The sequence below is a fragment of the Notechis scutatus genome, chromosome 2 (assembly GCF_049901735.1).
Source record: "Notechis scutatus isolate UNSWTSFEM ecotype Mainland chromosome 2, rNotScu1.2, whole genome shotgun sequence".
NCBI lineage: Eukaryota > Metazoa > Chordata > Lepidosauria > Squamata > Elapidae > Notechis > Notechis scutatus.
Genome location: NC_142010.1, coordinates 199,158,563 through 199,186,415, shown reverse-complemented (window position 1 = coordinate 199,186,415; position 27,853 = coordinate 199,158,563). Strand labels below are relative to the sequence as shown.

The 27,853-nt window shown below is 36.4% G+C and overlaps 1 protein-coding gene across 1 annotated transcript in view; it reads right to left on the bottom strand.

The window, feature by feature from the left end:
* PGM5 (phosphoglucomutase 5) overlaps positions 1-27,853 on the bottom strand; it is a 65,838-nt gene that overhangs the window by 19,124 nt on the left and 18,861 nt on the right. Inside the window, exons 2-8 of the mRNA XM_026675547.2 lie at positions 25,885-26,047; positions 24,627-24,773; positions 23,309-23,434; positions 19,941-20,131; positions 17,942-18,096; positions 3,360-3,475; positions 713-848 (exon numbers count right to left, since the gene is read on the bottom strand). Of these exons, the coding sequence (XP_026531332.1) occupies positions 713-848; positions 3,360-3,475; positions 17,942-18,096; positions 19,941-20,131; positions 23,309-23,434; positions 24,627-24,773; positions 25,885-26,047 (1,034 nt within the window). The remainder of the gene's footprint in view (positions 1-712; positions 849-3,359; positions 3,476-17,941; positions 18,097-19,940; positions 20,132-23,308; positions 23,435-24,626; positions 24,774-25,884; positions 26,048-27,853) is intronic.

Sequence of the window (27,853 nt, the reverse complement as noted above, 5' to 3'; positions counted from 1 at the left end):
ATTTTTCACCAGCTTGTGCCAATATGATATGTCCAATAAAACTATTCTTTGAGGAACCCACTTGCCTCGGAGTTTTGTTTGCTATGGGTGTATTACTTGGAACCCTGACAGCATGATGACATAAACCAGGGATGCCCAACCTTGGCAGACTTGTGGACTTCATCTCCCAGAATTCCTCAGCCAGCTATACAATTCTGGGAGTTGAAGTCCACAGTTTTAAAGTTGCCAAAATTGGACACCCCTGGTATAAATGAAGCTACTACAACTTTAATGTTATAATTATGGGACAATGTTTATCTATTTCATGATTTTCCTTTTATAATAAAATGCAAATAGAAGTTCAATAAAATTAAATAATACACAAATAAAACATCAATGCTCTTAATACTTTTAGCTTTAGAATACCAATATTGTCTGGTTTTGAATTTTTTGAAATATGCTGCTGGTAATTTTTTAAAAATGTCTTGGCTATAAATTAATAGCACTCAACTTATATCTGAATGCAAGAGTTCACTTTACAATGATTACCATTTTTCTATGCTGCAGTACAAGCCGATATTGTAGTTTTTGCAAAAATTGAAATGAATGGTTTGCGGTTTGACACACGCACAGTCATAATTGTAACTGCTTTTATCGTTATTTCTAAAGGCATAAAACAGATGTTGCAAAAACTTGAATTAAAATGGCTATCATTCTGCTGATAACTCTTCACCTGCAATAATAGTGACGGCCAAATTTTGTCCAGTGATCTCTAACAATTTCCTCCACGCCCTGCTTTCGAGCTGCTATAATTGAGAGCCAAATTAAAACAGCCCAAAGTCCATCTTTCTCTCGGATGTGGTCAGATCCTATGGAAAAAATAGTAAACATATTATATGATAAGAGATAATCTCCTTTGGATTGGAAACAGAGATACGGCTATTCAGTAAATTACTGTACTTCCCAAATATGTGAGAATATTCTCACTATAGTAAAAGTAGACTAGGATTTGGACAATTTGAGTTTTTGCTTATGCAACACACATAAAACAATAAACTTCCACTTCTCCAGACTGGTCCCCTTTCTAATCCTTTATCACATGTATTGGTTGCATTTTTAAAACTCCAGGCATTTAAGAGACCCAGTTTGGCAGTGGTGGTATTCTACTGGTTCGGACTGGTTCGCCATTCGCCAAAGAAAGCCTCCAAAGATCAGCTGAGAGGAGGGGAAAAAAGCCTCAGATAATCAGCTGGGAGAAGAAAGAAAAGCGCAGGATCAGCCCTCCCACCCGCCCCCGTGCTTTTCTCTTCTTTATCCTCTCAGCGATTGGCGCTGCAGGCGTCAGCTGGTGTGGGAAAAGCTGTGCACGGGCATTAGGCAAAGCATGCCCACCAAGCCACACCCACCGAACCGGTGGTAAAACAATCTGAATCCCACCACTGCAATTTGGTATAATGGTTCAAGGCAATGGGGTAGAAACCAGGAGACTAGAAGTTCTAGTGCTGCCTTAAGGACAGAACTAGCTGAGTGGTTTTGGGCCAGACATTTTCTCTTAATCCTAGGAAGAAGACAAGAGCAAATAATCTCCAAGGAAAATTTCCAAGGAAACTACAGGGATTAATCCAGGCAGATGTCAGAAATCAACACTAACAAAAAGCACAAAAAATAAAAAAAACATTTTTATTAAATATAAGCGAGAATGGTTCCCCTACATATCCTATATCAGGGCAGTCGAACTCCCAGCCCGCGTGCCGGATGCATCCATGCTGGCCACGCCAACGCCCAGTTTAGCGAAGGGGGGAAAAGTCCCAATACATCACATGATGCCACTGTGACGACGTGAGTTTGACACCCTTGTCCTATATTATACAACAAGGCAAACTCAGACATTAAGAATATGTAAAGGGAAGTAATTAACATACAGATAGAAGTAATTGCACTGTTTATAAGTATCTTGATGTAATCATGTCAGTCTGGGAAGAAATTTAGAATTTTATGTTTTTACTGATTTTTATACTTTTTTTCTTTTCTGATTTTTTTTCCCTTTTCTTTCATTTAACGTGATTATGTACATTTATTCTGAGCACCATAACAAGTGGTGTCATTAATACCAATGCCAATATTACGATTTAGAATTTTATATAGATTTTTAGTTATTTCTTAAGATGATACTATGAATTTAGTTCTATGCATTTAATTAATGAAATAATGGATTTTATGATAATTATAAATAATTTATTGACTAGATTTCCCCCCACTTTTTTCATCTTATGCAGCTATTTATTCTATTCTTTAAATGCTTTTTTTTTAAAGATAAAGCCCACATACCAAAGGTACTAAGTATAATGGATGAAATATAAAGTAGAATGTTTGATGGATAAATACTGATCATGCCGATATAGTTCGGAAGAGTTCATCATTAAGTTTCTACCAACTCCAGTTCACTGAACAAAAACACACATACATTTCAAGCAGAAAGTACACATTAGAATTTCATGTTCATATAAGGTTAAGTTGCTGTTCTGATTCATATTTTAAGTAGACTGAGAAGGCAAGAGAGAAATCGTTTAGATATCCTGCAGTCCAACTCAAAATTGAATTAGCTATTTTTATTTATAGAGGTTTTCATGGTAGTGATTGGCATTAACTTATGTGGAGGGCAAAACGATGAAACATGTCTAAATTCATCACACAAAAGCTGCCATTTATATATTTTCATAAGATGCTGAGAGGCAAGTATGCAGTGGCAGCTTTGGTCACTGATGGCATCACCCATGTACCTTCACTTTGGCATTATAATGGTTTGCAGATCATTAACTGCTTACTTATGCATTATTGTTGTTCTCTTCTTCTTTACTTCCTCTTTTACCGCTTCAGGTGTTGAGGAAGATACAAAGTTCTGGCTCTTGCTCTTCTGGCACCCTCAGCCATTGTTAATGGATGTTGTTGGAGTGCATCTTTGATGTTGTCTCTCTACCTTTTTCTGGATCTGCCTCACGGTCTTTGACCTTCTCCTTTTTTTATATACCTTGTACAACATGGAATCCCACAACATCCTCCCCAGGTGAGCTAACCACTTTATTTGCTGTTTTTGTACGTATAATGTTCTTCCCAGCCTCCAAAATGTTTTATGTAGAATGTAGCATGTTTTTATTGTTTGGGGTAAATGCCAATATGCTGCTAATATAGGAACCAAATCTTTTTCTGTTGCATCAAAAAAGTCTTCTGGACATCCTGTATTTGCTTTTGCTCTAAAAGTTCAGAATCTAAGTTTAATATATTCAGCAGAAATGTATTTGATAGTCCTTTTAGAGCTGTAAAATGGAGTAGGAGCTGTAGTTTAATAATATTAATAAATGCTTTCAGAGTATTAATCTTACCAGTGCCAAAACTTTCTTCTCCACAGAGAGAGCATCGACCAGAATCCATCAGATTTGAGAAGAATCTCCATCCTGCCGGTGTTTCATATACAGGTACTTTCATTGATTTTGCCACCCTAAAAAAGGCATTACACAACATACCCTATTAATATACTATAGTTTTTTTTTTTGAATATATGGATATACGATAGCATTATTTAAATGCATTCATTTTAAGGAAAGCCATGGATTAAAAACTGGATTCAGGTTCTGGCCATAACAACCTATCACATGCTACTTAGTACAGTTGCTTAAAAGATGTTTAGATACAGTTTAAGAAAAAAATATTTCTTAGAAGAACAAAATGCTATATTCAACTGAAAGTTTGAATATTTTTCCCCAAATAATTGGGGAAAATTGGGGTTTATAAATATTGTAAAGTAGCAGATGTCATAAAAGGGATAAGTCAGAATTTCAGTAATTCCTTTTTTAAAATTTTGTTTTCTTTTTTTTCTTTCTCAGTATTTTAATCTTATTAAAATATGCTTTATCTAATTATTTTCTTTATTAATGTCTCTCTGTGTGTTTTTGTGTGTATAAATACAATACAACGGTATATTAAACACTAAGTAATCAACTTAAGATCTAAACTTTATCATATAACAAATACTTTTGATGTCATTTGCAGACGTTCTTGTTTCAATGTTATATGCAATTTTGGATGAAAAACTCAAATAATTCTATGCATGTAACATTGATACTCCAAAAATTATAATTAATATTAATAGTTCTTCTTTTCTCTATTCTCAACACCCTAAACTATCTAAACAATAGAAAACTAATAATTTCCAATAAACAATATTGTACTGAAACAATATGGTATATAATATATCAAGATCTATAGCAATATAATAAAAAAGAATAAAATAATTGGCAATAATTAAAACAAAAAAATCCGAAACATTCAAACATAGAAACAATAATAACATCAATAAAACATAAAAGATACAGTTATCTCTTCAACTTAATGGCATTACCGAGCCAAGGTGGCACAGTGATTATAGTGCAGTACTGCAGACTACTTCTGCTGACTGCTGACTGCCGGCTGACTACAATTTGGCAGTTCAAATCTCACAGGATTCAAGGTTGACTCAGCCTTCCATCCTTCCGAGGTGGGTAAAATGAGGAGCCAAATTGTTGGGGGCAATAGGCTGACTCTCTAAACTGCTTAGAGAGGGTTGTGAAGCACTGTGAAGTGGTATATAAGTCTAAGCACTATTGCTATTAGTCAACTAAGAATTATCAAGGCAAGAAACAGACATAGAATCAATGTGCAAAGGAATGTCCCCTTTATTCATCTCTTAACATTTGCCCTAAAAGTCAATAATTGTCACATGTACAAAGAAAGGATGCAGTCTTCAACAAAGAGGTGGACTCCAAATAGAAAAAATCTTTGGAATCCTAAAGACTGCAAAGTGGATTGCAGTTTGCAAATCAGATACATCAACAACTGGATCCAATGTAATTATTTTATTTCATAATGGTACTTTCCAGGGTTTCAATTGCATTAAATGTAAATAACAAAACACAATTTAAATTTATTTTTGTATTCCCTCCCCCTCTCTCACACATAGACACATCCTTAACATACAGATACACAGATTAACTGATATGCCAGTCAGTCTCATGTCTCTTTTTTTCATAATCAATATCTCTAGCATATTTTCCTAACTCTTTTACTAGAAGAATCCTTGAAATAATTTTCAGCTATCAGGAAACTCTGGCAAAAAACACAACACTTCGTAATACAATTCATTTCTAACTTAGATAAATTATGATTTACAATGTTCACAACATCAGCAAACTAGGTTGTGCAAGCACTAGCATTTCAAAAAGCAGGGTTTTATTTTAAATTATGACCTAGGGTTTCAATGGAAACTAATTGAAAAATGCTGCTCTATACCTTAGAAACTTATAATAAAATATGTCCACAAAGGTAAATTATAGGTTATATATATATTAGCTGAGGTATTATTTGGAATAAGTACAAATATTTTAACTTTAAATAAGATAGTTTAATTTATGTGTAATTAACTCTGGTACAAGATCTGTATTGTGAGAGAAGATTATGATCATTGATTTAGAGCAACTTGATATTCAAAATGTTAGCTAGCTATTTCAATCCAGGAAGCTTGTCTTCAAATTAATCGAAGATGAAGTGTGTACTCCATTTTGTACCATTTTTAGTGCCAATAATACCCAATAATTGCCACTTTTAGATGTTTTTTCATAGACCAAAATAGCTATAATTGCTTGTTACACATGTACAGAAAAATTCACATAGTTTACAGAAGAGTATATCTTGATGAATAAAACAAATAGCTTGTTGTATTTTTAGAAAATTTTATTTTATTTACTTTATTACTTTCACAGTGTGTTTACAATATCATACAAAAACATTAGTATAAATTTCACAAGCGCTACCATATCTGGGTTGCAATAATCCATCTGACCACTAAATAGCGCCAAACCAGTTTACAATAACTCTCTGCTGCCTTAATGATGATTGTCAAAGTTTTGCAGCCCAGATATTGTAGCCCTACAGTAATAAGGAAAATATTGTAGAATGAATTTGCTTTATTTTCATTCTACAGAAATAAATTTTCAAATGGTTGAAGCTATCCACAATCTTGGCATTTAATTCCCTATATCTGAAATGGAGAAGGCAGTCCCAGAGAATCCCCACATAAACAAGCTTAAATAAATATCCTCAGCCCCACACAAACACAAATTCAAAAAGTTAATACAAAAGACATCAGAAGTGAAACACAAAAGAAGTATTCATTAAAAATAAATATTATAAATCTGACATACAGTGCCATGCTGGTTTTGAAATATCTGTTTCTTGAGTATTACTATAGCAATATGGTTCGCACATTAACACAAAATTAATTTCAACGTACAACCACAATTAAGCTGAAAACTTCTGTTGCTAAGTGAGACATTTGTTAAGTGAGTTTTGCCCATTTTGTGACTCTTCTTGTCACAGTTGTTAAGTTAGTAACATGGTTGTTAAGTGAATCTGGCTTCCCCATTGACTTTGCTTGTTGGAAGTCGCAAAAGGTAATCATATGTCCTCAGGTCATAAATATGCAACGGTCATAAATATGACTCAGTTTCCAATATCTGAATTGATCAGGTGACCAAGGGGATACTGCAATGGATGTAAGTGTGAAAAACTTTTCAGTGCCTTTGTAACTTCAAACAGTCACTAAATGAACTGTTGTAAGTCGAGGACTACCTATACATTATGTTCTAGGGAACCAAGCCAGTGTGGCATTCAAAAATTGTGACAGAAAACTTCTAACGTTCCCACTCCTCACAATATTGTATATTATCCTTTCAAACAGATGGGAACACATTTTTTAATTCAGAAATTCTAGATAAGATATCTGGAACTACAGGGGGAAATATATTACCTGAGTTTTTTCATGGATAGAACATGATGGTTCATCTAATTAACTATGGTTTGTTAAACTATTCAGACCACACAAGTTGCTGTTACAGTATAAAATATCAAATTAAAATTGTAGTGTAATAATATTATCTTTTATGCCATATTAAGCAACCTGTACCTTGTTAGGTCATACTTTTAGAGATATTTCTTTACCTAAACAGAGAAATAAAATGACTATGGGAACACAAAAAAACAGTTAACTCAGTGGGGAAGCCTGCAAGAAGTTGGATGTTGCTTCCATGCCCACTGCTTTTTTGCATCTTTATTGTCATTAGAAATCCTGCTTTAGAGGATTAACAATCCTCTTTCTTTCCTTCCTTCCGCATCCTTCTTATATTCTTTCCTTCCTCCTTCCCCCTTTCCCTTCCTCCTTAGAATTCCTGCCGACTTCTCCATTTACTTTGTCTGTGGTAAGTTTGTAGGGAGAAAATCAATGGAAAAATTAGCGATATTGCAGACTGAAGGACAGCAGGCAGGTAAGTCGTTGCTGCCATGTGGGGAAGGGAGAAAGGAGGTGCGTTGGGGTGTGGCTCAGCAATTGTACATGGAAGTACACAAGGGATGGTGAGGATCAGGGAGGATATGCAAGCATGCACAAGATACACCACATGGTTGAGGAAGGTGCATCGGGGGCGGGGAGCATAAATTGGGGAAATGTAAAGGGGTGTTATAGGCCAGAAAAGATACACTGGGTTCCCTTCTCCCTGTTTCTCCTTCCTTTCCTTTTCTTCCTTCCCTTTTTTCATTCCTCCCTCTTCCTTTTTTCCTTCCTCCTTCCCTTCCCATTATGTACATTAGCCCATTTGTGGTACTTTGTTGTCCTATGATACATTGTTTTGCTCTGTTAAATGTCATAACAATGGGAGTTTTAGCAGTATACAGATAAATGTGAAAGATGACCTCTGATATTAAAAAATGATTTGAAGAAAAAAGCCAGCTAATTTTACTGGGTCGAGAAATGGAAAATGTTAGAAACAGTTTAGTCAAAGAAATGTACTTATCTTCAAATGTACTTAACCCTCAAAGTTTTGACTGTTTCGTCTTCAGTCAAAAGGAGTGTAACACAGAAGATTTAAGAGAGTTTTATGTGATGTATTTCGTGAACAGAATGGGTGTATAACCAAGAACACCTGTGACAGCAGCACAGGACCATGATAAGGCATTTGACATTTTTTGCAGCCTGCAATTTTTTAAAAATAAAAAGTACTTCAAAAGTTACTGATATTACTATTGAATTCAGTGGAGGTTTTACCTCAAAGTATATGCAAAGACAGCAGTTTATTTTGTCAAAGTTCGCAATAATGTGTAAGCCAAGAGACAAACCACAAAAATGCTATCTTGTATGAAGAATTTGGACAGTAATTTTCTCTGTTGTTCTGGAGATCTTATCTAAGATTTCTGAATTTAAATTAAAAAAAAAAAAAACGCTTTTCCTTTCTATTTGAAGCATTTATCTCTGGAGCCTGTACTCCTCATATGCTTCTAACAGTAGAAAAGTGGCAGGTCTATGAAATACATGTTCAGTTTCTGGATATTTTCACTCTGCAGGCACTGAGTTCCCTTAAAAGGCATCAAGTGTATATATACCAAGAGTAGAACCAGGCAACTGCCAATATCCCATATATGGTAAGCACTGCAGCTGCTACTCCCATTATTTTGGATTTATGTGCAAAAAAAATAAAAAATAAAAAAATAAAACTCAGGAACTGCAGCTTTGACCCAGAGAACAGATAAAAAGGATGCTTCAGAAAGATAAGAAACAAAGTGATTAAATGGCCTTCTAGGATAAAATATTACAGAACTGGAAGGGAATTCAGTAAAACACTTCTTTTCCAGTATCATTGTCACATGTCTAATGGTGGCTGAGCTAATTCAGACTTACTTGTAAACAAAGCCATATGCTGTCTGTAGAATCCTAGTTTGATATTGTTTAGGACAACCAGATATGGGCTGCAGAAATCTGAATGAGTTTTAGAAGACAAGAAAAGGCTCATTTTTTTCTGTATATTTTTGTTGCCATTTAATGGCCGGATTTTCAGAGCCCAGACCACATAATCTCTACATTTTTAATGCAGCATATCCATTACTTCAATTAAAGAAATCTTACCTTATTTTATAAATTGCATTCATGACACTGCAAATAAATCTATTTGTTCAATTAAAATATTCAGTATTTTGAAAGTATTTCCTGACTTCTAATGCAGGGGTCCCCAACCTCCAGTCTGTGGACTGGCACAAGTCCGGGGCATGCCAGAAACTGGGTCATGCAAACAAGCAAAGCCCCATCCACGGAATGCAAGTGGCACATGAAACGACATCCCCTCTAGTCCACGGAAAAACCTCTCCACAGAACCAGTCCCTGGTGCCCAAAAGATTAGGGACCACTGTTCTAGTATATTTATATAAGCATTTCTCTATTTTATTTCATGCATATGACCCATCTGTCTCATCAAAGTAATTCTGGGTGACAAAATATTTCAAAATTTAAAACATATAATGAAAACTAAAATCTCAGAAGAGTAACAAATCCCAGGGGCTGCACTTACTTTCCAACCTCTATACCTGACCACTACCAGGTCTTGAAAGCTTTGTGAAGGCTAGCAGATAAGATGCCATTCTGATCTTGGGTGGAAAGGTGTTATAGAGGGAAAATGTCATAACAGAAAAGAAACACTTCCTATATCTGGCAATACATCACTTAATTTAATTGATGGAAACTGAAGCACACCATTGCTGCCAGATGCAATAGGGCAGGTAATGGCAATTGGACAGAGGCAGTCCTTCAAGTATCTTGGCCCCGTGTCTTTATAGGCGACCACCAGTACCTTTTAATTCAACACAAACCCATTATAGTTGAATAAAGTGAGTTCCTGCATAGTAAAAAAATGTCACCATTCACAAGTAGAATAGAATAGAACAGAATAATAGAGTTGGAAGTTGGAAGTAGTTTGAAACCAATCTATTACAATTTTGCTACCTGCAGATCTTTGCTCACACCTGAGTTTTGTTGATTGCTTATAAATCTAGGGCCCACAGAGAATTTCATGAGCCCATTGATTCTGTCACTTTCTAGATCAGGGGTCCCCAACCACCGGTCCGGGGACCGGTACCGGTCCGCGGAACAAGTCCTACCGGGCCGCTGGTTGCTGGGCACCGCCATCTTTTTTTGATGAAAAAGTGCTTCCGGTGAGCTTTTCCAGGTAAAGCTCACCGGGCACTTTTTCATCAAAAGATGGCGGCGCCAGCGCTTCGGTGAGCTTTCCGGTAGAAAGCCATTTCTACCCGAAAGCTCACGAGCGCTGGCGCCGCCATCTTTGATGAAAAAGTGCTTCCGTGAGGTCACCGGAAGCACTTTTTCATCAAAAGATGGCGGCGCCCAGCTGATGCCGGTACCGGGCCGCGGCGCCCAGCTGATGCCGGTACCGGGCCGCGGCATAAAAAAGGTTGGGGATCACTGTTCTAGATGACCAACCAAGAATGCAATAGGGAACATGCAATCAGTGCCCCACATCCCTGAGATGCCACCAGTCATGGAGGATGAGAAAAACGAGAAGCTCCTTACTCCTGGAAATTAATGAATTACTTATCTCTCCAGTGCCATGCAGAAAAAGGAACACATCTTTCAGAAAGAAATGATGCATCCCCCTCTTTCCAGGTATTTTTTTCCCAGTTGTAGGAAATTTCCAACAGCAGAAGTGAAAGAAAAGCATTTGGGGGAAGGGACTGCAAAGAAAGAACACTTCTATTCCCTCTTCCCGGGTCCATCTACTTTTAAAACTGAATTCATACACCCTTGTGGTTCTTTTTCCTAGCCAATTCAATCTGTGTTAACAAGGAACTTTTCTGGGGATTCCCTGAAGTATTTAGTACTTGCTAATAGTGTTTTTTCAGAATACTTCATTTGGCTAGTTCCTGCAATATTTTCAGACATATTTCTCTTCGATCCAGTTCCTGAAGTCACGGAAAATTACAATTGTGCCAAGGCAGCATTCATATAGTGTATTCTCTCTAATTCAAGTCATATTGTTTATGCACATGAAATATTTAAGCAAAAACATATACACATCACATTATTTTCTTTTGGAATAAATTTATGCAAAATAAAGTAATGGAGTACAAAATAATAAGCAAAAGAAACTAAAGGCATGTAAATAAAAAAAATCTAGTTATGCCAACATACTTATTATACCTCTCCATACATTCATTCTACCTAATATATCTGCATACATTAAAATTTATTCATCCACTTTTTCATCTTTGGTAGTGGACATTCTAACAAGTTTAGGTTTAGTTTTTTTTGCCACTTACGTATAACTCACAATCATTCATACCATGTTCTCTATCAAACGTAACTACCTTGGTCTTTGATATATTATTTTTCAAAGGATTACTCTTTGGCATAACTTACAATCTAACATTTGCTGCAAAGCATTGATGTTTTAACTCTACAAGATGGTAGATATTTACAGTATAATGCCTAAATATATATATTAACACATTCTTATTCCCAGGAGATATATCTGAAATCTCACCACAACCATTCCTTATATATTTTCCATAAATATTTTAATAACCAAGGGATGTTATATAGCTACTCACTGCTCAGGACTGAAGTATTCATTACATTTTTTGTTTAGCCTCTTGGGTGCTTTACTTTCATCATATATTGCTCTTATTACATTCAGCAATCACCTTCAATTATATATTTGTGTGCAACATTCCATAATTCAAGCGTATCACTTTTTCAAATACTTTCTCTTTCAAAAAGAGAAATATTCTTCCCATTTAAACACTTTTCAATGTCTTGCTGAAGGTCAAAAACCAGATCTGCACTCTCTGCAAAGCATAAAGTTGCACTGTCCATTCCAAATTTTGCTCATTGACATCACTCATTCCCTTTCAGTCAATATTGTGCCACACAATTTCCCATGCACACTCAACAAACTTATCCTCTAATGTTTCCATTCACAATTATTATCTTACAAAGCAATCAAGTAATGGTTAGAATGCAATATTGCAGGCTAATTCAGCTCACTGCCTGCAGTTTGATCCTCACCAGCTCAAGATTGTTGGGGGCAATATGCTGACTCTATAAGTCCCTGAGAGAATGCTGTAAAGCACTATGAAGCAGTATATAAGTCTAAGTGCTATTGCTAATGTCTAATTAGTGCAGTATTTTGAAGAATAACACATTACTGCTGTCTAATTGTCAGATATAGATGGAGTCTTTAACACACATTAAACAAGTATGCAGCCACCTATAAGCAAACTCTGCTTTTAATAATTTTTGCAGTTAGTCCACAATAGGAATTAGTTATGATGATCACAGCAGCAGCACAAAACTACTTTTCTATTGATTACATTCACAGAGAGCTCCCCAGTAGCAATTTTTAAAGTGATCCTTTCCTTTATGGGGAGGGTCAAGCCACAGTTCCACTATAGTCACTTTATAGCCACTATAAAAAATATACTAGACAAGTCTTGTCCAGACATTCTCTGGGTGTCTTGGATGCGGAGGAATATATGCAAATTCAACCCTGAAAAGATTGAGTAACTCATATTTGGACCACCCAGGTCTGGAGATGGTCCTTTGGGACTGGCATGCCAGGAACAGATGACAAGGGCCTTCCATCAAGGGCCTTCCACAAATTCACCTAGTGTGCCAAATGTGTCCAAAACTAACAGGAGAGTCTTGGCACAGCTGCTCGTGCTTTGGTCATTTAAGGCTTGACCACTGCAATGAATTAGTTATGGGACCACCCTTGAAGATTACTCTGGAGCTGCACGTTGTCCAGAATGTGGCAAGGGCAGTTATGGGCCTGCCATACTATGCCCATATAATACCATTTCCAGAGTTGCACTGGTTACCAATAGGCTTCTGGGTGAAGTTCAAAATGCTGGTTATCACCTAAACCCCATTTATAGCATAGGGCTGATTATTTGAGGATCCAGATCTTCTGTAGCTTCTACCACCCTACGTAATAGGGCAGAATCAGTATATTTTGGGTGCCATTTGTACCTCAACATTTGAATTTTACTGCTTTATTTTGACTGTACAATCTCAAAGTGCTATGGAGGATATATATACATGGCCTCAGGTCCTCATCCCTTCATTAAACCCTAAAGCAGGGTTAATGTAATGCTATTGCTTAATTACGCAACATACTATGCTTGAATTATTGGCTTTATTTATTTAAACATTTATATAGCCACCCATCCTACACCAAACTCTGGACTGCTCCCAAGCTTTTAAAGTATTTGACCTAATTATGCCTTTTCCCAATAGTGAATAATGTCATTACTTCTAAAAAACAAAATACATCCAAACTGCTGTTTTACATAAGCCTCTTGGAAGTGGCAGTCCCAAACTAGATCCTTGACTAAAAAATTACAAATTACAAATTTTTCCATTGCCCCGGACATGCCCAAATTATCCCCATGAGTATAATTACTCACAATTTAAGAACACTGCAGTAAACTGCATTATGGTTTAATGTTAATTATCTGGTTCACAAACCACACAATCAATAGATTCTTGCAACCTGCTGAACACAATTTATCCAAACCCCTCCCCCATCCTTAGCCTAATCTAGCTTGTTGCATATAAACTATGCTAAAAATATAAACTTAGGCTTAATATAGTGACCAGGTTTGTATAATCATTAAACTAAAATTAAGATATTATGCATTATAATATTTGAACTGTGCATCTTTAGGGAATTAAAAGCAGTATTTTCAGATCCTGGCCCTTCATTAGACCTCCTATCATGGTGTGGAAAGGGAACTTCATGAGGACAGTGGTGACACCCAAGCAGGAAAAGCCCAAAGGGAACATCAGGCCAGCCATAAAACAAACTTGCATAGGAAAAGGAATCAAATAAAAGGTATTAAAGAAGCCCCTTAGACAAAAGCCCAAATAATTAAGAAAACTAAGGAAACAAGAAAAGAAAACCCTTACAAACACAAGACATGCCAAATCAGCTAAACAAACAGACAAAAGACACAAAATATATTGCAAAGGAGACAGACAGGAGATTGCCACAAAACAAATATAAGAAAACATTAGGAAACTGATAATCCAATCAAACTACCCTGCAAAGTTTGCCTTCTGCACCCCACGGAGTTTACCCTCTGGCGGAAATGAAGACAACCCCTGACAGGATTTAAAACATTAAGAAATACAAACACAAGCACTCACACACAAAAGGAGAAAAAGTATAAAATTCAGGGGTTTATTATACAAAGAGAGCTAGCTCCAGGAACGCAGACTTCTTGCTATCTCTCGCCTTCCTGAAAAATAAAAAGAACCAGCTTCCAAGCAGTTGTCTGAATCCTTGCACTGGAGTGCTCCCAGCAGGAAAACCGAACCCTCAGAAGAAAGGCATTTTCCAGCCTTTCAACAATGGGAAGTGGGTTAAAGAAATCTTATCCTCCCTCCCTCCCTCTGCTTTTCAGTGTCAAAGGTTCAGTCTAGGACATGAAGGAAATGAAAAGAGGCCCAGGATTCAGAGGAAGGCCACTGAATAAAAACTGCTCTGAATATTCTGGAGTTAATAACAAAATAGACTCCGTTGTTTACAAAGCCATTTGATTAGTTTTTGGGAATAGTCATTACAAATATTCATTTCAAAACAGTTTTGTCATATCCAAACAAAAAGAAAGGACACTGGGAGGAAAAAAGCAGTGCCAAGTTAGACATGCCTGTATAAATAATGATAACATGGAAACTTTCATTTTGGGGGGTGGAAGGAAAATATTTTACCCTTAGAAGAAAAGAGAAATATAATTTTGAGTGCCTCAAAAGTGCCTCAGAAATTCTGAAGACTGAGCTCAATAGTACAATTTGTAAATGAGTTTCACCAAAGTCACTTAAGCAGAGCTAGTCAACTCAAAGCAACAGTGGAGGGCCATTTTGAATGTTTTCCTCAGCCCCTCCGGCATGCAAAAAGCACAGTAAGTGACACAATTATATAATTGAAGTTTGTGTTTTGTTTCTGGATAGGTTTAAAAGACAAACTAAGCCCATCAAACCCCATAGGGAATAACCCTAGTCTGCATGTTATTTAAGGAAAAATGCAAAATCCGTGCCTCACTGAGGATCAAAGGTTTGGTCACCAAATATTGTTCTGCGCTTATTCTAAGTATTGAAAAATGGAGGTTGCATGGGATAATAGCCCATTCCTGCTATAAAGCCAAACAGTGTAAAAGCATCAGGCACTGAAGAACGGGTTGAATAGACTACAGGTAGTCCTTGACTTACAACCATTCATTTAATGACCATTCAAAGTTACAATTGCATTGAAAAAAGTGATGTACGATTGTTTTTAAGACTTACAAACCTTTGCAGCATCCCCACATGATCAAAATTTGGGCGCTGGGCAACGTATTTATGAGAGTTGCTATGTCCTGGGTTCATGTAATCACCATTTGTAACCTTCCTAGTTGGCTTCTGATGGGCAAAGTCCACGAGGAAGCGAAATCCACTTCATGACAGCATGATTCACATAACAACCTCAGTGATTCACTTAACAATCAGGGCAAAAAAGTTCCTAAAATGGTGTTCTGATTTGGTAATAAGTCAAGGACTACCTGTATATAACGAAGAGGATTCTTTAAACCAGAGGTCCCCAAACTTGGCAACTTTTAAGACTTGTGAACTTCAACTCCCAGAATTCTCCAGCCAGCTATGCTGGCTGGAGAATTCTGGGAGTTGAAGTCCACAAGTCTTAAAGTTGCCAAGTTTGGGGACCCCTGCTTTAAACCCTCCTGTTTATCAGCAGATCAGATGTTTGTGGCTATTTAGACTTTAGTTCACACATCACGTAGTTATGATTTCATTTAACTATGCTTTGCTTACAAGAGCCAGGATGGAGCAGTGGTTATAATGCAGTACAGATAGTCCTCGACTTACAACAATTCATTTGGTGACCGTTCAACGTTACAATGGCACTAAAAAAGGGTGACTTGTGACCATTTCCCACACTTACGAATGTTGCAGCATCCCGATGGTCATGTGATCAAAATTGAAATGCTTGGCAACTGGTTCATATTTATGACCTTTTGTTATGTCCCAGGGTCATGTGATCACCTTTTGCGACTGTCAACTAAAAAGACACTCCTTTGGTCTTTTTAGCTGCCAGAAAAAGGGAGTGGGGGGAAAACAAGGCATTCTTGAAATGCCTAGATAATCACCTCAGCAGCCTAAAGTTGTCGGAGCATAAGAAGGTTATTGGAGAGCATGATGGATGACTCTTGAAGATGGATGTGTCCCATTGGAGAAGTCACATCCAGGGGGTGGGGGAAAGACCAGGGTCAAGGCGGAAATGTATGATGTGATTTAGTATCGGCTGTACCCAGCCACGCGCCAACATGGCAACTTTTAATAAATTATTATTTTTTCCCTCTGAGATGCGGCTAGAGACTTTTGATTTGAATGAGGGTGGATTTGTTGGAGCCCTGACAGCGTCTTTCTGACAAGCAAAGCCAATGGGGAAAACCAGATTCATTTTAACAACTGTCTTGCTGACTTAACAGCTGCAGTGATTCACTGTCCAACTCTGGCAAGAAAGCTTGTAAAATGAGGCAAAACAAATGTCTCAATTAGCAACATAAATTTTGGGCTCAATTGCGGTTGTAAGTCAAGGACTCCCGCTACTGCAGGGCTAACTCACCGCTCATTGCCAGAGATTTTGATCAGCCTTCCCTCCTTCTGAGGTGGGCAAAACGAGGAACCAGATTGTTGGGGCCAATAGGCTGACTTTGTAAACCGCTTAGAGAGGGCTGGAAAGCACTGTGAAGCAGTATATAAGCTAAGTGCTATTGCTGTTGTTGCCTACTAGTCAAAATTGGTTGGTTCAATGAAATAGGTTAAGCAAACAATGACTGGCTCGCACTACATGCTCAGCCAGGACTGATAGCCTTTTTCCAGCTGAGAGCTATGATTGGCCTTTTGCATGATCTGTCAGGGATTGCACTCCAAAAAGGTACAGGTAGTCCTCAACCTACAGCAGTTCATTTAGTGACCGCTCAAAGTTACAATGGCACTGAAAAAGTGACTTACGAACGTTTTTCACGCTTATGACCTTCGCAACATTCCCATGATCACATGATTAAAATTCAGATGTTTGGCAAACTAACTCACATTTATGATGGTTGCGGCGTCCCAGGGTCATGGGTTTCCCCTTCTGTGACCTTTGGACAAGCGAAGTCAATGGGGGAGCCATATTCATTTAAAAACAGTGTTGCTAACTTAACAATTGCAGTGATTCACTGAACAACTGCAGCAAGCAAAGTTGTAAAATGGGGCAAAACTTTTTTAAAAAAAATTAATAAAGGCATCAAAAGCAGTGATCAGCATTTGAAACATCATGCCCATGGCTTCTTCAAATCAGGAAGAGTGAGTGACGTGGGAAAACAGCTAGAGAATTCAAGCATTTTAAACAAAGATTTGTAATTTGGTAGCAATTTTCCTGAAACAAAGGTGTTTTGCTCATAGTTTCTACTTTCTATTATGTGGAAGTGCACACACATGCACTACACACAACAATAGCTCTGAATTGTATAGTTTCTCTGGAAAAATGATTCTGAAATACACAAAGGTTCTATACAGATTATTCTGGTTCATGAGGTCAGTGTCTCTGCAATTAACTGTACGCATTATATACTTAACTCAGAAATTGTCATTTTGTGGTCCTTCACACATATGATAATGAGATATAACTCCTGATCAGAAAGCTTAATAGTGTGACAAGCTGAGGTTGAATTTCAGAGATACATATCTGGAAAAATAAAAAAAAATCTGGAAACCCAGGACAGTAACATCCCACCCAACCCCAAATGAATTGAGCTATTTTGAGACATACTGTAGATTGAAAAAAAAAATTGCAATTGCAATTAGACAATTGTTTTATGAGTACCCTAAACTAGGGGAAAATAAAACAGGAGGGAAATAATCTCTTGGTGGTTTGTGATGAAATGGAGTCGCAGAATTTCTGAACTGCAACCAAGGGGTTGGGAGTTGAATAGAACAGTAAATGCCTTATCCATGTCCAGATATATAATGATACCAATGAAACTTGTCTCTTACCTGTCCAAAGCGGTGCTGGTAGGCATACTCCTACCAAACCCTCGCAGAGCCATCTGATGAAAATACGGAATGCAATGGAGATTTGCTGCAATAATGGCCAGGGAATCAGAAGGGTTAACAAAAAATCCATTTTGACCCAGAATCATGTAACGGTCCTGAAAGAGAAAATAAAATACCATATTGGGTAGGAAAAGAGGAAATGAATAAGTAAAGAAGAACTTCTGCAGTGTTTGTGCAAAAATAGCCGGATTCTCCCTTTTTTCAATTTGCAGTCTAGCAACAGAGAGACCCAAAATTGTTATTTGGCTTAGTCTGTTTCATACGGTAGTACTCAGATAAACCCCACAGAGATCTAAACCCCCCCGGAGAAGTTTAATTTGGTTGAATAAATTATGGGGAAAAATAGTTTTTGACTCCAAAGTTTCATATTATTTTTTCCTGGAAACATACTCTCTTGAAGAATAGTAATGTTTTCCCCTTACATTAAGCTTGATCAAAAAGGAAGGAAGGAAGGAAGGAAGGAAGGAAGGAAGGAAGGAAGGAAGGAAGGAAGGAAGGAAGGAAGGAAGGAAGGAAGGAAGGAAGGAAGGAAGATAGAAGGAGGAAGGAGATATCTTTTATCTATACTCCTTCATTAGGAACTGCAAAATCAATTTTGAATTTTGAATTCTTATTTGTATTTTATAACAAAGTATAATGTTATCAACTGTTTTCTTTAATTGAACTTTGAAGATTTCCAATAATTATGCTCTATAAATCTTTCACTACTAGGCAGGAATTGTTCCCCAATAATCTTTTCAGCAAAGGAAGGATAAACAACTATAAGTTAGAATGAGATAAAGAATTGAATTTAACTGGAAATATCAAGTCCAGTATTACATTTCCTAAAATGGTCACACAATACTTGGTACACAGTTCTTCATGCCCTAAACAAAGGAGTTAAAAATGTGCTTCCAAAATATCATTTACACTGGTTTCTTCATCTGTTGCTTACTGATTAAATCAGAAAAAAAAAACTGATTGTTCTACAGAAAACTGGAGATTATTTTGGTAGTAACTATGAATAATGCAAAATGAAAAAAAACAAAAGTGAGGTGGGGTGGAGGTCCCGTGGCTAGGTTCAGCTGCATACACAATTTGTTTACGTGACACTTAGAATAGAATAGAATAGAATAACAGAGTTGGAAGGGACCTTAGAGGTCTTCTAGTCCAACCCCCTGCTCAGGCAGGAAAGGCTATATACCATTTCAGACAAATCGTTGTCCAATCTCTTCTTAAAAACTTCCAGTGTTGGAGCATTCACAACTTCTGGAGGCAAGTTGTTCCACTGGTCAATTATTCTAACTGTCAGGAAATTACTTCATAGTTCTCTCCTTGATTAGTAACCACCCAATGATTCTTGTCCTGCCCTCAGGTGCTTTGGAGAATAGTTTGACTCCCTCTTCTTTGTGGCAACCCCTGAGATATCGGAACACTGATATCATTTCATTGCTTCCAACAAGGAACTTCAATCAGTTTTCCAATTCTAACTGCCAAGCATTTCTAATATCAAAGAAGTTATTGGAAATGCCAAGCATTTCTAATAACTGCCAAGCATTTCTAATATCAAAGTTGTTATTGGAAATGCCAAGCATTTCTAATAACTCCCAAGCATTTCTAATATCAAAGAGATGCATGCATCTGTCTGGAAAATCCATGAGATACATTATGAACTTAAAATGTATATTCTAATACATGTTCTGAACTTGAAAAATCTACAGTTGATCCCGTGTAACAAACTAAATGATATATTTTGGAACTCTGAACATTTTAGCCCTGAACAATGTTGAACCACTGAATCGTTCATAACAGTGAGGGAATTTTGAAGGGCATAACTGATAAACTAAACTGTTAATTTCTTCTGTGCTTAAATAAAAGCCTAATAACTATGTGAAAGATAGAAATCCTCTGAAAGTTGTTAGGTCACTTTCAGCTATGAAGTTAGTTTCCCCAAACCTACCCCATCAGCATCAAATGCAGCTCCAAATCCATACTCTCCTCCTTTCATTGCTTCCAACAAGGAAGTGGCATATGTAAGGTTTGGATCAGGGTAATGGCCACCAAAATCTTCCAGAGGGACACAGTCAACTGCAGAATTAGCAGGAGCTCCCAATTCCTCACACAGGATTCTCCGGACATAGGGGCCCATCACTGCAAAAGGGATTTGCCTTCAATTTAAAGACCATTTTCAAATAAATATTCAGAATGAACTCCTTCATGCATTTTTAAAAAAAATTGAATCGGTTTGCATTAAACAGGGTCCCGAGAGGCAACTGGACTTTCTTGTTTTTCTTTGAAGATGTTTCACTTCTCATCCAAGAAAACAGAAAGTCCAGTTGCCACTTGAAAAAGCATCTTTGGGACAACTATGACCTGGATGACTGAGAATCTCCATATATATTAAGCAGGTTATTATATAACTCTCTATTAAACAAGGTATCCAGCAATTCTCTGCCAAAAATGCCTCTGTACTTATGTGCATATTTGGTCATCTGCATGTGACCAAGGTAATCTCCTTTTTAAAAAATGAAGGCTATGAAATATCCTTTGATTACCAAATAATTTAGGGAATAAATTACAGTAAAAACAATAGTAAATAAATAATAAATAAATAAATAAATAAATAAATGAATAAATGAATAAATCAATGAAAATAAAAGAGGGCCAGCATTAAGCACATGGAATAGGCATCTCTTTATTTTTTATTTTTGTTTTACAACTATTGCAGAAGGAATGCAGTAATTTCACTAGGCGTTTGATTCAATTTTAGGGAAGTGAAATAAATGTCCAATGTTTCAGTTATTTATTGCACTTATTTTGTTCTTTATGCTGCTATAGAAGTACAGGTAGGCATCAACTTCCAATCATTCATTTAGTGACTGTTCAGTTACAACGGCACTGAAAAAAGTGACTTATGACTAGTTTTCACACTTACAATTGTTGCAGCATGCTCAAAATTTGAGTACTTGGCACCTATTTATTTATGACAGTTGCACTGTCCTGGGGTCATGTGATCATCACTTGTAACTTTCCCCGCTGGGTTCCGACAAGCAAAGTCAATGGAGAAAGCCAGTTTCATTTAACGACATCAAGATTCATTTAGCAACTGCAGTGGTTTGCTTAATCATGGCAAAAAGGTTGTAAAATGGGGCAAAAGTCACCATACAACTGCCTTGCTTAGCAACAGAAATTTTGGACTCAGTTGTGGTTACAAGTTGAGAATCACCTGTAGACTATCTAAATTAGCAGTTTAGCCACCTTTTCAGTCACAGTTTGGTGACCTATTATGGCCTATCCCGCCCAGTTCAGCTGCTTATATAATTTGTACAATAGAAAGCCTGTATCAAAACCAAACATATTAGCGTGGTGATTAATTTAAAAGCAGATTGATTCTGGATTAATTTGTGCTCTGGAAATTCCCAAGTGAAATTTTTATAAAAGTAGTGAGAACACTGGGCAGCAATATATACCACCTGGTATATATTATTAAATAACAAACTTTATTTGGGAAAAAAAACCTACGAGAGTATTTAAGAAATAGCTGTATAATACCAGATACAAGGTCAAATATTCTACTAGTGGACATTTTATAGCAGTAGTCACAATGACAGAGTTTTATGTTTGAGCAGTAGAAAAAATGGCCTCAGGAAATGAAAGGAAACTGATTTTTTAAAAAAGAATGTTGTTCTACTTAAACACCAACATGAAACATAATTAAAGGAAGAGACAGATTTTCTTCCACTTCTGCAAAGAATTTTGTAGCTCTTTGAAAATATCTCCTTACCAATTGTTGAGGGAAATAGCTGGTATGAGGTCATATATCTAAACTCAATTATAGTATCTGTGTTTTTGTGGGCAGAAAAAAAAATTGAATAGCATTTTTAAAAAATACAAATGGAAAACAGGCAGTGGGTGAAATGTGATATCATGGCGTATAAGAACGTAAAAGAAGGATGTTTTATTTGTGGTATAAACATTCTTGACATATTTAACTTTTCTCAAGATGACAGTAATTATTTTAAAACCTATTAATATTGAAAGTTTTAATAGAGTAAACTGAAGAAACCAGTTTGTGGGCAAAAATGTATACACTTAAAAATATAATCATGTATTTTTTAATCTGTTACCTTTGTCCCAGTTATTTTTGTCACATTTGAATAATTTCGGTTTCTACGAATTCTTCAACATATAATCCATTAAATGCATTTGTCATACCAAGTAACCTATATCACTGTTAAGAATAAATTATCTTAGCACAGAGGTAGCAATGTGTATGTGGAGTTGCTGAAAATAATTTGTATCTTAAGGGCTAAGGAGCTAGATTTCTATATACCGTATTTATCGGCGTATAACACGCACAGGCGTATAACACGCATCTTCATTTTAAGAGGGAAATTTCACCCCCACTCCCACCCCGCGTGCGCGCTTCAATCCACAGTGTCCCATTCTGCCTGCCTGCCTTAGTTTCTGGTTGTTTGGGAGCAGCTTCGGCTGAGAATAATAACTATTCGCCTCTTTTACTCAGCCGAAGCTGTTCCGATTCAACCATTAACGAAGGCAGGCAGGCAGGCAGAACGGAGCACTGCGGGCGGGCGGGCGGGCGGACGGGGTGGGGGAGAAACGGCAGCGGCGACAGGAAAAGCCCCCGCTTCTTTGAAGCAGTTTCTTCCTGTGCTGGTGGAGGAGCGAGAGAGCGACTGAGAGAGCTGACCCAGAGAGAAGGACAGGCTTCGGTTGCTTCCTCCCTCCCCTTCTTTCATTTGTGTCCTTGATCCCGATCCCAGCAGCATTCACCGAAGGCTTCAACATTATATCGGCGTATAACACGCATACATCATTTGCCCCCTATTTTCAGGGGGAAAAAAGTGCGTGTTATACGCCGATAAATACGGTATATATAGTTGGTGTTCTTTCAATTTAAAAAGAACAAAGCTATAAATACTTTTCATGAGTTAACTGAAACAAGAAGTGTCCTGGACATTCAATAATTGCTTTTTCCCAGAGACAACTAATATTTTGGTTTTCAGCTGAAGAAAGGGGGTTTTCACCTTTACTCTCACCTCCAAAATTAAGTCAGTAGGAAATTTAAGGCATCTCTCTGCCTCTGCCCCACTCTCATCATATACATAGCTCCCTTACGAGCATGAGATATGGGAGACATTTTGAATATTATACATAACAGCAAAATCATGTGCATTTCTCTGCATTCATTAAGGATTATCTAGCCTATTATAGATCAATAGTAATTAATTACTGAGTTTTAAATCTTATTTTCAGCATTTTAAAAATCAGTGGTTTACATACTGCACTAAAAATGGTGCTCTTTACCTCCATTCATGGCATCAATTCTGATCTTAAGTTGATTTGGCCCAGTTAGCAAGCCTCTAATAGAACTGAAATCAAAGATGGTCCTCAGAAGATTAAGATAAACCTCCACAGAGTCCACTATCTCAACTGTGCACAAAAGATCAAACAAAGAAGTTAGGTCAGGATACTGTGCTTAGTCGTAAATACACACCAAATGAAAATTATTACTGCAAAAACTTTTATCACTGAGTAAGTGAAAATCTACAACATAAAACGTTTTGGGAATTAACCTTTATCAAAGATCACCATTCAATTCGGCAATTCAATGTCCATAGCAGAATTCTTGCTAGGGTTGCCTGAACTATTCAAATAGGCAAAGTTGCTTAACACTTCAGCAACAGAATTGTCAGAAGTGTATTCTGTTCATGTACATGTAACATGCATGTTCAGGCAACCTAGTAAGGTCCTTGGGACTGTTTCACTTTCAAGAACATAGGCCTCAATGCTTTACTGTCCCTCAGAGTATTACTTTAAGGTTTTTGTTTTTTTACTTAAAGAGTTACTTCACAAAATGTCCCACTGAATGTTTTTGGTCAGCCACAATTTCTATCTGATCCTATCAACTCTGAATATTTTACTATTGTTACCTTTTTGGATATTCTATGAGTAAGCAAGAGACATGCTTAAGACATGCTTAATTTATTTATTTATATTTCATATTTCTCAACCGCCTATCTCCCTCAGACAAAGGCTCTGGACAGTAATAATCATGTCAGATTGATAAAGGCACAAGTAAAGATAGGGTTATATGTTCTAAAACTCACTATATTGCTTCCAGAACTGTTGGCACACAATAGAATAAAACAAAATATCAACAAGATATCGAAAAGACTAAAATAAAACCAAGTATGAAAAAACTTTATAAAATGCCTATGTGGCTTAGTAACACAATGACCACAAAAATCCATAATCAATTTAGCAAAGTAAAACAAAAGCTGTAGAATGAGAAACTGAAATTTCAACTTGTGCTTTAAATTTAGAAGTAAAATGCCTGAAGAAAAATATGTAGAATGGGAATGCTAAGCTAACAAGAACCAGGGAAACAAAAAGTTAGATGTTGGTTTGAATTTCAGTCACAGTCAGAATAAGATCATTATCAATATGGTATTGCCTTTATAGTACTAAAATGTATGTGATATTTGGGTAACAAGAAAAAAGCCACATTTCCATTGTGGATTTCCCATTTCATTCTAAAATATTACCATGCCAATAACTTTTTAAAGGACTAACTTTTCAGTTTTAATTGCAAATTTCCACACTATGGAAAAGAATTCAGTACCCCGGAAAGGCTTGAATTTATTCTCCAGATCAAACTCCTGTCTTCCCAACCGAGACAAATCAATTCTCAAATCAGGGCAAATAGCATATTCTTCCAGGGTTTTGCTGATCTGATAAATTTTATCAGAAACAACATCTGGAGCTGGACCTGAAAATATAATACAAACATAAGCTGTATCAATTCTTGAATATTGCCCCAAAACAGGGATTAAATGCTCTTAAACACAAAATATATTTTATATATTATTACGATACACAAAAGTTTAAATTAACATAGTATTTTAGAAGCGCATGCGTATTTTATTACAGGTTTTTATGGTCTCTGAAATCTTCAGATTAAAACTGATCTGAATGTCTGATATGTTGAATCTTCTGAAAAATCAAATTAAACTCCTTGGGTTTAATGTCTCATCAAATATTAATTAGTAGGATTTTTTTCCCCAATCTAGTTCAATTACTGGACCCAGATTCTTGGGGACAACAAGATGACTTTGCAAACTGCTTAGAGCAGGCTCTAAAGCACTGTGAAGCGATGTATAAGTTTAAATGCTATTGCTATTGTTCTTATGCACAAAATTTTGCAGCCAAGAGGCATACTCGAATTTTGAGAGTTTACAATGTTCTCACAAAATGGCTACCATGCTCTATGTGGAGAGTAACATATTTAATTTACCATAGGAAAAACTAGTGAGAATATTCCTTGTCACTCTTTTTTTTCCCATACAGGATGCATTCTGCCAGTTATCTTCTATTAACTTTTTGTGGAGAAGATGGGTATATTTCCAAATGGGGCTGCAGTAGTATATCAGATTCCTACTTATTTATAATTAAAGTAGTATTTTAGATATTCTAAAGAATATTTTAGAAATCTAATGGGACAGGAAGCTGTGCCGATATCAACAGAGGTGTCTGTGGCTACTACATCAGACTGCTTGTCATGGATCTCATGCCTGGAACCAAGAGAGATGAAAACATGACTATTCAAAGATTTTAATTCCAAAAAAACAAATAATTGGAAAAAAGTCTACAAGCTTTTTAAACATTGTTTAAATATACTGTATTTACATCTAAGATGTCTTAAGATAGATAGCTGGATTGCTGGCTGACTTGCTGGCTAGACAGATACAGACAGACATTATTTTTTAACTTTTATATGAGTATAGATAATTAATGTAATAGGCAATAGGCAATGTAATAGGCAAACGTCTTTTTGGACCTTAGGTTTTTTATAATATATTCAAAGATGCAACAACTCTTACCTCCATTGGCAATGTTAAACTTTACTCCAAATTCTCCTCCAGGTCCCCCAGGACAGTGACTGGCTGTGAGAATAATTCCCCCAGCAGCTTTGACCTTTCTGATAATGCAGGACACAGCAGGAGTGGATAAAAGGCCATTCTGTCCAATAATCAATCTTCCAATCTAAATGCCAGAAAAAAACAATGGTTGATGGTACATGATTCATTGATTAAAGATTATCTCTGTTTTTACAAAACGAGAGCTTAGTTCCAAACATAACCATACTGGCTGACATCCAAGCTGCACAGCCAATATTTTGAGCCATTGATCACAATAAAATAGCAAGGATTTTCAACTCTGATTGCACTGATGAATAAAGACGACATACATTTAAGTTTTATCCATGGTTTCCTGATACATCTGCATCAGTTTCATAGTGTACACCTGCCTTCTTGCTCTATTATATCTCAGTCTACAGCAAGATTATAGCCAGTGGCCAAAAACTCTACATGCCATCAAATGGTGCCATAAATGAAAGTCTAATAAATAAAATTAACATATAGCAGTATGAGAAAAACTGAGAAACCTTTTATTATAAGCTACGTCCATAATGCACATTCATCAATATGTCACACAGAATACAGAAATGTTAGAACTATTAAATTTTTTATATCATGTTATAAAATACAGATTGATGTCTAATAATTTGTCTCTATTAAGAAGAAGCTATCTTAATAAAGATAGTCAGTATAGCTTCACTAAAGTTTGGGAAAAACAAAATCAATCACACTTGAGAATCAAAGCTGGGGTCTGTCATTTTGTCAATGGAAGTCATTAGAAATCAACTAGACTTCATCAATATGCAGAAATCTAAAACATGTGGGTTCAACTGTAGGCTTAGGCTTTTAATAGGCATGAGAAAAGACAGCAACTGTCATTCATGGGAGCCTTTAGCAGGGTTAAAGAATGATTGATTGCTAGGACATGTAGCTTTCCCCAGAGTCAGATTTCTGTGTTAAAAATAAAGGCCAAGAATACAGTGCATTTCCGAACACTTTGGCTTACTGTGTTGTACTTGCCAAAATTAGTGTGAATCAAGAAGTAAGCCACATTCCATTCTTACAATATGACATAATTTCGGGTATGCAGTTATTAATGATTTGCTCACTCTCTTTAACATAACAAGCACGATTAATTGAACTATATATTTTTTCCTTTCAATTGTGCCAATTCTCAGAGTCTCCTGGGACAAGTCTCTGCAGTTTTCTTGGCAAGGTTTTTCAGAAGTGGTATGCCACTGTCTCCTTCCTAGAGCTGTCAGAAACTGACTGGCCCATAATCATCAAGCCAGCTTTATGCCTAAAGTGGGACTAGAACTCACAGTCTCTCAATTTTTTGCCTGATGCCTTACTGAATACACCAAACTGGCTTTCTATACTTTTATAGTGTTATTCTAATATTATTTGAGTTTAATATAAAAGTAACTTCAGAGACAAATAACCTATATTCCCATTTGGCACAAGAATATAAATGGATAAGAGCAGAAGTTAGTAGAAGTACTTTATTACAATTAAAGACCAGCTCAAAATCAGAAGGAAAAGAATCGTGAGACAGGAAATAAAAGTGCAGTAAAACCCAATAATTATGATATTGAAATTGGTTGAAGTAAGCTAAATTTAATAAATAGTGAAACAAAACCTCGTTAGAAGAAATAAACAAAATAAATATTTATTACTATTATATTATATTCTGTAAACACATACACCAATATCTTAGGTTTTGCATAATTAATGTTGAGTGCTTCTATCTTGCAATATGCTGTTATATGAAGTTTGCTTTAGACCAATTGGTATCTAAAATAATAGTCCATCATTCACCTAATTTTTAAACTAGAGTTCTCATAAAGTTTTATATAAGAAGCAAGCATCCATTATTCTCAAGTTTGCACTATGTGTAGCAATAAGTACAAAAGTGATTCTGAAATTGATA